Source organism: Rhagoletis pomonella, unplaced genomic scaffold (assembly GCF_013731165.1).
Source record: "Rhagoletis pomonella isolate Grant_MI unplaced genomic scaffold, Rhpom_1.0 Rhpom_scaffold_00004, whole genome shotgun sequence".
Lineage (NCBI taxonomy): Eukaryota > Metazoa > Arthropoda > Insecta > Diptera > Tephritidae > Rhagoletis > Rhagoletis pomonella.
In genome coordinates this window covers 20,848,157-20,860,620 of record NW_023458558.1, presented here as the reverse complement: position 1 = coordinate 20,860,620, position 12,464 = coordinate 20,848,157, and the positions used below count along the sequence as shown (strand labels likewise).

The 12,464-nt window shown below is 38.2% G+C and overlaps 1 protein-coding gene across 1 annotated transcript; it reads right to left on the bottom strand.

Moving 5' to 3' along the window:
* Positions 1-12,261, bottom strand: LOC118737206 (spastin; the record flags this gene model as incomplete). Its single annotated transcript, XM_036467565.1, is given in 6 exon segments — positions 1-325; positions 394-658; positions 6,379-6,548; positions 9,118-9,411; positions 10,900-11,070; positions 11,129-12,261. Coding segments are annotated over 6 exon segments (2,027 nt in total), but the record flags the coding sequence as incomplete, so codon positions are not given.
* Positions 12,262-12,464: the final 203 nt, after the last annotated feature.

Here is a 12,464-nt window from a genome sequence, read left to right as displayed (position 1 = left end):
CCTTCGGGATTTCCCGGCAGACCATCGAATTCAACTAAAAATTCCGTTTTAAGACGTCGTGAGGCCTCATGTTCGTTACTACTACGCTCTGATAGCAGCGAATCAACTTCATCTATGAAAATAATAGATGGCTGCATTTCACGTGCCACTGCAAAAAGTGCGCGTACTAACTTTTCACCATCTCCTACATATTTGCTGGTTAGAGAGGCGGCGGAAATATTTAAAAATGTCGCACTACATTCTGTTGCTACAGCCCGTGCCAATAGCGTTTTACCATTGCCTGGGGGACCGAACAAAAGAAGACCTTTAGCGGGTGCGCGCAGTCCTATAATAGTGAATACCTGCAGCATTAATGCCAGATTCTTTTCATTATTTCGTTAAGCGCATATTTACCTGTGAAAAGCTCAGGACGTACGGAGGGCAAAATAACCATTTCCTGCAATGCTTGTTTAGCCACTTCCTGTCCAGCTATATCAGACCATTCCACTTTGGCGCCTCCCTCTACGATTTCATCCAAAATTATTTGCACCAATTTTTGTTCTACTCCTTTAACAGTTACGGCAGGCGCGGAACCACTGCCACTACCTTGGCCACCATAGTTGGAACTTGAATTTATAGGTGTTCGAGCACGTTGAGGCGGCGTATTTCTACCAGATGTCTAAAAATATAGGAAATGATGCATTAAGTTATCAGCAGACTTTAATAGGACAAATTGAAAAAAAACAGATTGTTTTTTATTATTCTAAACTTATTTTTATCAAATTGTATTGAATAAGTCTGTCACTGCTGAGTAACATCTTAAGTTCTCCGGAGGAGTTTTTCCGCAGTAACGTGTTTTGAATATAACGCTGGCTCAAAAATCGATTTTTTCAACAATATCAACATCATTTGCCGTTATTTCAGTGCAAATGTTTTTTAAATACGTATATATATAATTTAACAATCGATCTTTCAATTAATATAACTTAGTACTTATACTTTTCCCTAGAAATGTGGTGAAAAACAATATTTATAAAACTGATATTCATAAGAGTCTCGTTCAAGCACGCGTGTCCCGCACAACAAATTTCATTCCATTAACTTTTTGAAATACATACATTCAAAGTAAATCGTCGTTTAAAGTACAAAACCGCGTATCAGCAAAATGCGAAACCTCGTATTAGCAAAATGCAACACCGCGTAAGTGAAGTTGTAGAAATTATTTTCTAGAGCGTAAAAACACTTACATATATGTCAAAATGGTTCTCTTTTTTATAAAGCAATCGCATTTCGGAAAGAAATGCAATGGACGGGGCAAGGAAACGTAAGCGTGAAGCCTTGCGACGTCTACTACAGTTGCCACGTAAAGGAGCGCAAATTCGGTGTTGGATTCGTGGTAGGAGAGCGACTCCGTCGCCGAGTACTGGCGTTCACCCCGGTGGACGAACGTCTAGCCACAATCCGCATCAAAGCTAGATTCTTCAACATCGCGCTCATCTGCGCCCATGCCCCGACGGAACAGAAGGATGAGGCGTTCAAGGATCTCTTCTATGAGCGCTTGGAACGTACATATGAGCGCTGCCCCCGACACGATGTCAAAATCGTGCTTGGCGATTTTTATGCCAAGGTGAGCAAGGAAGGGATCTTTGGCGCCACTGTCGGAAAATTCAGCCTCCACGACGAAACGTCCGATAACGGACTGAGGCTGATCGACTTTGCCGGGGCCCGAAACATGGTAATATGTAGTACTAGGTTCCAGCATAAGAACATCCACCAAGCTACATGGCTGTCTCCAGATCGAAAAACGAGAAACCAAATCGATCATGTTGTGATAGACGGAAGGAATGCTTCAAGCGTTTTGGACGTACGTACACTCCGAGGGCCAAACATCGACTCGGACCACTATCTTGTTGTAGCCAAGATACGCACCCGCCTCTGTGCAGCAAAAAATGTGCGCCCAACAATGCAAGGAAAGCTTAAAGTCGAAAAGCTGCAATCACAACAGACGGCCAATTTATTCGCCACTCGACTCACACACCTGCTCTCTGAGAGCACTCTACAACAATCCGACATATACGAGCAGTGGAACCATATTTCCCGATAATTAAGTACCGTCGCCGAAGAAGTAGTTGGATTTCAGCGAGCCCGAAAGAACAACTGGTACGATGAGGAATGTCAAGAAGCCACAGAGAAAAAAGTTGACGCCTACAGGGCCACGCTGCGATCGGGCGCAACGCGAGCCATGTGGGACCGTTATAGGGAACTGAAGAAGGAAGCGAGACGTATTTGCCGCAATAAGAAGAGAGAGGCCGAAATACGTGAGTGCGAAGAGCTTGAGATGCTGGCCGACAGGAAGAACGCCCGAAAATTCCACCAGAGGGTTAGGCGACTTACGGAAGGTTTCAAGACCGGGGCGAACTCCTGTAAGAACAACAATGGCGACCTAGTGACCGATGTTCAGAATATACTTGAATTGTGGAGGGAACACTGTTACAACCTACTGAATGGTAGCAGCGCTGAAAGTAGTGAAGAAGACGAACCCGAGTCCCTAGTCGATGATGATGGAGTAGCTGTCCCACCGCCTGACTATGACGACGTACGAATAGCGATTACGCGGCTGAAAAACAACAAAGCTGCTGGAGCTGACGGCCTGCCAGCCGAGCTATTCAAGTACGGCGGCGAGGAGCTGATGAGGTGCATGCATCAGCTCGTATGCAGAATATGGTCAGATGAACGCATGCCCGACGACTGGAATTTAAGTGTGCTCTGCCCAATCCACAAGAAAGGCGACCCTGCCACACGCGCCAACTACCGCGGAATCAGCCTTCTAAGCATAGGTTATAAGGTCTTATCGAGTGTATTGTGCGAAAGACTGAAGCCCACCGTCAACGAGCTGATTGGACCTTATCAGTGTGGCTTTAGGCCTGGAAAATCCACCATAGATCAGGTATTCACAATACGCCAAATCTAGGAAAAGACCCGCGAGAATAGGATCGACACACACCATCTATTTGTCGATTTCAAAGCCGCTTTAGACAGCACGAAGAGAAGTTGCCTTTATGCCGCGATGTCTGAATTTGGTATCCCCGCGAAACTAATACGGCTGTGTAAAATGACGTTGAGCAATACCACCAGCTCCGTCAGAATAGGGAAGGACCTCTCCGAGCCGTTTGATACCAAACGAGGTTTCAGACAAGGGGACTCCGTTTCGTGTGATTTCTTTAATCTGATGTTGGAGAAGATAATAAGAGCCGCAGAACTGAAACGCTCAGGCACAATACTTTACAAGAGCGTACAATTGTTGGCGTATGCCGACGACATCGATATTATCGGTAAAAACAAGGGCTACGTCTGTTCTGCCTTCTCGGGATTGGATAGAGAAGCAAAGCGAATGGGTCTGGTAGTGAACGAGGACAAAACGAAGTATCTCCTGTCATCACACAAACAGTCAGAGCATACGCGTCTTGGCACCCACGTCACTGTTGACAGTTACAAGTTTGAAAAAGTAGACGACTTCGTTTATTTAGGAACCAGCATTAACACCAATAATAAAGTCAGCCTTGAAGTCCAACGGAGAATCACTCTTTCCAACAAGTGCTACTTTGGGCTGAGTAGGCAATTGAGAAGTAAAGTCCTCTCTCGTCGTACAAAGATCACACTCTATAAGTCACTCATCATGCCTGTGCTGGTGTATGGCGCGGAGACATGGACAATGAAAGCATCTGATGAGGCGGCTCTCTGAGTTTTCGAGAGAAGGATTCTGCGAAAGATTTACCGACCTTTACGCATTGGTGATGGCGAATATCGCAGACGATTTAACGATGACCTGTATGAGCGAATTAAAATTCAGCGGCTCCGCTGGCTTGGCCATGTCGTTCGAATGGACAGAAATATTCAACGCGGGCCGCGATGCTGGTAACAGAGGAAGGCCTCCTCTGCGTTGGAAAGACCAGATGGAGAAGGACTTGGCTTCCAATTAGCACAGAAGAGAAATGACTGGCGTGCTGTTTTGGACTCGGCCAAAATCGCTTAGGCGGTTACAGCGCCAATAAAGAAGAAGAAGAAGATATTTCAGGACGAATGGATAAGGATTCAGCCAAGATTTTGTGGGAGCAAATCCAATTTTTGGCAGCCAATGTCAGTTACGCGGTTTAGCAAAATGACGACACGCGGTTTTGTACTTTAAACGACGAAATGTATTCTTACAAAATTTTGTTGGTGTGATTAACATAGATGTTAGTACTGCCAAACGTTATTTTTGTTTGTTGTTGTTGTTAACCGACTTAAAAAAAGGAGATGTATGTTAACGGATAACTTTGGTCACATGAACCTTTCTCGATAATTCTTTTTTCATGGGAATGGCCACACCTCAAAAGTGGTCCCACAGTTATTTGGTTCAGTTCCGATAATTGGATCATGAAAACATTAACTGTACAACTAAATTTGCGATTTTTTACCAGGGTCCGAAAATAACCATTAAATATCAAGATTTTTGTTTATAGATCCTTGCAAAATTGTTATTTTTGGATTTTTACAATTTCGGTCTAGAACAGTCGTAAAATTTTTAATTTTATTTTTTTGGTCAAGTTTAATCACTATTTTGCGATTTTTTTTTTCAGTCAAAAATAATCCTTATTTTTGAGCTTTATTTTTTTTGCAACCATTTTTAGCCGGTATAATGTAGACAGAGTTTTTATGACCGATTTAAAGGTTTTATGATCTAAAAAATTAAATCTGAAAATCTATATATATAAATGCGAATGTCTGTTTGTTTATTACCTTATAATTTTTGAACCACGTTACGGAATCACACGAAACTTTGCACATTTATTTGGTTTTACCCCGGCAAGGTTATAGGTATGGTTTTATTTGCAAGAATGTCGTAAATTTTCCAAGGGGGCGTGGCACCTCCCATAGGCCTGCAAATGTTTAATCAGCTATAACTTCGGAACTATACGTCGCATGAATTTGAAATTTGATTTGAAGTCATATCTATGGTAGTTACTTATGTTAGGGATTATATAAATGAGTTTGTCTAAAAACGTGGGGCGAAACCCGCGGGCAAAAGCTAGTAATCTATAATATCCAAAAAAAAATATTAATTATAAATTATAATTAAAGATTGATGGAAAAAATAAAAATCCAAAAATAATGGTTGAATCTGATCGGGAAAAATAGAAATCCAAATTTAACCGTTTAATTATGATTTTTATTAGATGTGGACCAAAGCAAATTTTTCAAAATACAAAAAGTTTCAGAAATGTACAGTATCGGCCATATCTATAGCAAACCATTTCAAAATGATATTGTGTGCCACTTATGTTTATTTATTTATTTTTAAGAAGAAGGAACGCAAAAAACCACATTTCGTGCCCGGAATTAACAAATCAACTCTAAACAATGATTTTATGTGTATTTATCTTATATAATAAAATTAACAAATACCTACTCTAGTCAAAAATTGAAGGGACTAAAAACTGTGTACTCAAAAAAATTATAACACTTCCGAGAAAAAAGTTTGAAATTTAGTTTAAGATTTGTTGCACTTTTTTGTAGTTTTCTACAAATTAATAAACTTGGGTTTATATGGGGTTTGTCTGAGAATGAACTATATTTTAATTGAAAATTCTTAAAAATAAATAACTAAACATAAGTGGCACACAATATCACTTTGAAATGGCATGCTATAGATATGACATGACCGATACTGTTGGTATTTGTTAATTTTATTAGCCATACTTATAAGATAAATACACATAAAATCATTGTTTAGAGTTGGTTTATTGATTCCGAGCACGAAATGTGTTTTTTTGCGTTCCCCACACTCTGGGCACTTTTAGCACGTGTTAACACATTTCTAACACTTGTCAGAGCGTAACTTATTTTACCGCTCTAATTAACGAAACAGCCCGGAAAAATCATAACCGTTACTGACCCTGTTTTTTTGCTTACAAATTATTTGTTTACCATTATCCTTAATTCCGTTGAAATTTTACACATAGCACACAGTAACTAAGATTCGTGGTAGACTAGAGCTCTCCCATTCAAACAGGCATTTTATTTTGTATTTTTCGTGCATACGCGACTATTTCAGAAAAAAGGTTTCTGTTTTTGGTTAGAACTTTACCATATAAGCGTAATGTTTCATCAACAATTTTTATTGAGTTTGAGGCCATTTTTTATGAAAAAGGTTGTGGAAAAACAACAGTAGTTTACACACGGTAGAAGTTATAGCTGCTATTTCAAAGATCAACACATCTCCCCACCAAACTTATTCATCGAGTTCACTGGGACTTAAACCAGCAACTCCGGCGTTCAAAGCTAAGTTCGCTATGTAAGCTGTTGTTGCTCATTTTAACTTTCATTTATTATGCAAATAAACGTAATGCTAATACTCACAAATTGTCTGCGCACTGCCGGTGGTGTGGCCGCAGTTTTGACCGGTTGTCTCTGTATTGCAGTGCTGCTCGCATTCTTCGACCCTAAGTTGCGTGGTAAAGTTTGAGACTTATTGATAACCGCCAGATTTCCTGGACGTTTTGAGCTTACTGTCAATTTGCGACCCGAAGCTGGAATATATGGAAGGAAGGTATTGAGAGTGAATAAGCAAGATATAGATCATTTTCGAATTTACATACACACATACATATCGTCGATGTTTTTTGCAAAACCGCCTGTCCTACGGCACTCAAATTTTACAGGAGAGTGAAAAAACTTTTTATTCTTTGAAGGCATTGCCTTGATAGGCGGTATTTTCTCTAGCTATTATTTTACAAATCTGTTGTTTTAATAACGATTACCAAATCTCATTTTTGCCACAACAGTGCAATACAATACAAAGAAACTTTCAAGAGCTGAAAATCTTTGTACACTTTTGCTTTTTTAAAAGCAGTGGATTTATGGAAATTCAAAATGGCCGCTTTAGTAGAAGTGATGAAATTCATGAAACTCACGCGCCGACAAATAATATCACAAATAAAATTAGAAAAATCTAATAAGTGAAATGAATATGGTGTGGGATTTTGAAAAGTCAAAATGGCGGATCCAAGAATATCTACCATTTAATACGGAAAAGTTAATATCGAACGTACGGACAAGGCGTATGAGTAACATTCTCATCTCATCTGAATAACTCATACGCCATGTATGTACATATTTATGTATGTCGTACGTTCGATTTTAACATTTTCGTTATAAATGGTATGGATAGACCATTAAGAATTCTTAAAATGTTAGACCAGATTTGAGTTCAGCAATGTTGAATACAAAAAGACAAAAAAATCAAGCTCCATTTTGGATCAGCCATTTTGAAATTTTAAAATTTGACACGAGGTTTGAATCGAACAACCAACCCCCAGAGTAACAAGTTTCGAGCAAAAATTACCAAAATGTATTTCCATAAAAAGTGTACAAACATTTTCAGCCCTTGAACGTTTTTTTGTATTGCGGCAATTTTTTACTTGGACCGAGCCATATATGGATGTGTGTCCATATGTATGTATGTATGTATAGCATTCATACATTTCGTAAATGCAAATTAAATTAACCCAAACGCTTAAAAATTACACCAGAGTGGAGGGAATTCTCCCCCAATTTGAGAGGTACATATGTAAGTCTGTACATAATCCCCTTTTAATTTAACCCCGCTAAACAAGTTACCGCTTATTTTAACCAATAACTCAGTCCAAAAATCTAATCGAATAATTGAACAATTGGGTTAATTTTATTTGCACTAATTTCAGTTGGCTTTGGTTAAGCCGAGTTGCGCTTGAGAATACATGTGTGGATGCTATATTATTTTGGGGAATTTTTGGCAGTGATAAAACATCTAAAAATTCAAAAGAAAGCAGGTAGGTGTTGCATAAAGTAGCTGTTAGACGTGGCAAAAGCAAGTCCTTTTCAAATATCTCTCAAACTCAAGAATTTCCAAGAGGTTACAGGAGCACTTACGCCTTGCAAGTAAAGTAGTTTTGAAAGTAAATTTTTTGAAATTCCTGAAAATCAAACTTTCCTATACTACTCTTTGTCTGTTTACACGGACAAGTCCGCTTTGAACTATGTTGCCAGACATTTTTATGCTTATAACAAAATTAATGACCTGAAAATTTTACTAAACCTGCTAAAATGTGCACAAAACAGACATAAAATGTCGAATATGTTACATGTCGAATGTTGTTACAGTATTTTTCACATCTTATTCGACATTTTTTTTTTAATTCGCTAAAAAAAGCGTTAGGCGGCAACACTCGATTGGTTTGAAAGCACTTGCAGCAAAAATGAAAACTGCACGAGCAAGTTGAAATTATTTCTCGAATGCGATTTGCGTAATAATAGTTGCAGTTACACCTTGCAGTTTTTATTTCCGAAAGAGATTTCTGCAAATTTGCAAAAAGGACTTTCTGGCTGTTTACATGCTCGCATTGCCACGTTTAACCGCACCTTAAGAATAAATCTCTAATCGTTCCCACGACAGTCTGGTCTACGTTACCGGAATGACCCAGATTTATATCTGGCCAAGAATTGTCACTCCAGCAACACTCCCCAAAAACTCTTTGGGAAATTTGTATAAAGTTACAACAACAATAACAAATAAAGCTTAAATGCAAATGAGTATAAATAAGCTAAAGCGGGCGGGTGCAAATGCTAGTAACTAAACCAGTAAATTTAAATTACTGTATAAAATTTAAATAAAATATTGAATGAAAGTTGGCGCGGCTGGGCTACACTAAGTAAATAAAACTTTTCTCGATTAATTTATAGTATAGTGTATGTACAGCTATTTATGTCCTGGATCTAATTCTTAATTTTAATCTTAAACTGAAGACGCGCTTCCCTTGCATCCGAATTGTCAGGTTTTTTCGTAACGAAATCACCGCTAAAGATATTTGTCAGGTGAGTGTACGACAGGGCTTAACGCTATCCCATTTAGCAATCTTAGAAAGTTGCGTATGTGTTCCTAGCAGAAAAAAGTACGCAGCTACGAACAGCTAAGATTTCCTTTGGCTTATCACATTGGTTCGTTACTATTGATTTTCCCAAACGTGCTGCTACTTTCTTGAGGCATAAGTTATAAATTTATCACCGTTATCAATACACAAAATCCTATTTAGCATTATTTTGGAAATGCTTTTCACTTACCTGTTAGGGATGATTTACTTCCGGCAGCGCTGGTACCGCAGCTATTTGGTTTAGACCTATCCGAACTTATTTTACTATTTGATTTGAGATTATTTTGATAACTAGTGCAAGGTAACCGCGACTCAGTCTTTGCTGAGGGCAAACGTTTGGTGGCAGTAGTGCCATATACTGCGCCATTTACCACCATTGGTGATACCATCAACACCTTATTAGTGTGTGGTATATGGTCAGATTGCTTTGCTTCTGTTTCTTTGAGTTTTAGAGCATTTAAATTCAATTCTTCTTCACGTAATTCTGCAGAGGGGTGCACAGACATGTATGTACATGCATATACATATTAGGGTTATGAAATAAAAAAGAAATTAAGAAATTAATTAAGTAAAGACCATTATCAAGCAAATAATATAAAAACATATAAAACATATGCATAAATGTTATAAAATCACGAAGTTTTATCGTTATTATAGCTCACCAAACAATAAAAGCTTATTAAAAGATTTCTAAACCCTATTTGCAGCAAAAAAAATATATAAAAATAAATAGTGTAAATAACGGTTCATTGGAACGGTCGTTTCATTTACAAAAGCTTTACATTTATTATTGTTTATCCAGACCTTAGAACCCAACTTACCATTGGGGATGCGTTATTATGATACGTAGAACATATTTGCAATACAAAAGTAAACAAGTAATTTTTAAGCAAAAAACACAACCGACTTCAATTCTCATATAAAAATTTAGGAGTGCCGTTAATTTTTTCATGATCCAATGATCATAACATACATAAACAATAAATATATATATATATATATTCCGACGAATTAATAATCTCATTCATACATACTCAGGGAAAATAATAGCTTTAGATTGCCGTTATATAGGACAGATGTGGATAAAATGATCATATTCTACAAAGGATTAAAGAGTTTTAACGAACTATCGCCACAAACAAGAAATTGTGAAAGCATTGCCAGCTTCCAAAGATCATTACTTGATCACTGTCGAAAACTGCACTGAAAGGTGCAGATTGGAAACTAGTCCTTTCCAACTGCCCTAATAACAGAAGAAACAATGTGAGAAGTGAAGGTGCAGATTGGAAACTAGTCCTTTCCAACTGCCCTAGCAACTGAAGCAATAATATGAGAATAACAATATGGCCTGGAGCTTGCCTGTTCAGACCACTTGCCTAATTTGCCTGCTCTGCCGTATGATTAGGAACTACAATTGTGTTTTCTGGGAATTTCCGACCTTGAACTCGATTTTTAAAATAAATTGAAGTGGAAGGTCGGAACTTTTTGGAGGGGGCAATTGCATATTTTTATTCATGCGGCCTAATATAGACATATGTAATATAATATATATAGTTTTTGTATACATAATTTTATATTTAATTGATAATTTTTGCAATAAGAACACTACAATTCATATACATGCGTACGAATATCATTCTTGTATTTTTAAATCGTAAGACTGTAACAAATAAATAAATAAAAATAAAAAATCTACTCCTTTTTTTGAAGTCGGTTAAAAATGGGACTATTTTAAATGCAAAACAGATTGCATGCAAACTTTAAGGATTTACGCATCTCTACATAAAACCAAACAAAGCAATAAATAACAACATAGGCATCTGTGTTAGCTTAAAGTATCGTGAGCAAGCCAAGTCGTATACAGATTATTAGTTATCAACAAACGCAATTGAGAAAATAACTATAAAGTATGTATATACCATGATTATTATTGAATCATGTGTATATACATACATGTATATGAACAACTTACCTAAAAAGTGTAAACGATCGCGAGCCATTGAAAGGTTTGTTTGCATTTTGTCGTGAAGACGTTGTGCTCGCTCCCATACGTCACCACGTCCACTCCAGCAATCAACAGCAATTCCATCTTCCAATTCCTTAATGCCTTTACGATACAACTCGATGGCAAGTTCTTTGTGTCCTGACAGAAGCAAAAATTTGCATGTTCGTTAGTTAACGTTTTTACCGATTGTACTTACCTTCGTTTTCTTCATCAATTTTAAGAGCTTTTGAAATGTACTCAAACGCCCTACGGTGGTGATGTTTTTGCTTCGCCAATAAGGGATCTCCAGGACCCGGTGAATTAGATGTACTGCCTCTTCCCGACATTTCAAGTTGCTGCGTAGAACGAAAACGCTGTTGACCTCCGACTGCAGCAATGTTTCCCACTCCACCAAGCGGATAAGTAGCCAACGAGGAATTACGTGAATGATATTGTACAACTTGATTTTTATCAGCTTCAGTTGTTATAGAATTTTGATTTTGAGATGTTTGAAATGATTTATTTGAGCCGACAACAATCTCAATGTTGCACTCTCGTTTGTGTGGCCGATAGATCACTTTTGTGCTCGCTCCATATACGTAGCGAAATATGCAAAATAATTGATAAATCAACGAACGTAAAATGTTGAATAGGAAAATTATGGGAAATGAAACGATATAAAGATTTTGCTTGTGCACAGAACTGATCGATGGGGCGCCGTCAGTAGGGGTTTTGTCATATTCCCCGTCTGTTTCCTCGTCTGTATGCGAAGACCTATTGGTGTTAGCGTGAGATGGTGTGCGGCGGCTGGAAGACGATGCTGGTTTTGAGTCGTCGGCTAATACAACACTACAGGTACTAGATGATTTGCGGTGTGTACGCGCGCCACTGCTTATATTGTTGCTATTGGTGCTGTTCTGGCGGATAGGAGACTTGGTGCTGCTGCTACTATTGCTCGCGCTGCCGCTAGCATTGCCTGAGGAGGACGATGAAGTCGATTGCGTTTTGTTACGCACCATCGAAGTGTTTTATTTTATGCTCCCTGCGCGTCGTTGCACAGTTTACCCTTAAATATATCGTTTGTGTTTATGCAATGCCTTACTTTACCAGAACAATGCAAGGGCAATGTAATATTTTTTTGTTTTTATTCCATTTAGTTAACGTAATTTTCTTTCGGGCCTCTACAAATTCTCTTTATTCAACAAAGATTACATCAAAGTATGCTTATATGCTTCATCCCTTATTGCAATGACAGTCTTGTTCAAGGCGTATCAACTACAGGTGATAGCGATAGACGCCATGCTTCTTCTTATGAGCAAGCTTGCGTCAAATTATCGCCTGCTTTGCTTTGTTTACATATCCGCGTATACATATTCATACGTAAATATATACCCTGCAAAAAAATGCTTCCGAAATCTTTAAGGGCCAGTTTTTCAGCGCCAGTTTAAACTTTGATTTCTGTAAGTAAACAGTAAACTGAGTTTAAATTGAACAGCTGGCTACCATATTGTTACGATTATCCTCGAAAACTTGAGGGATTTCCCAAATATACT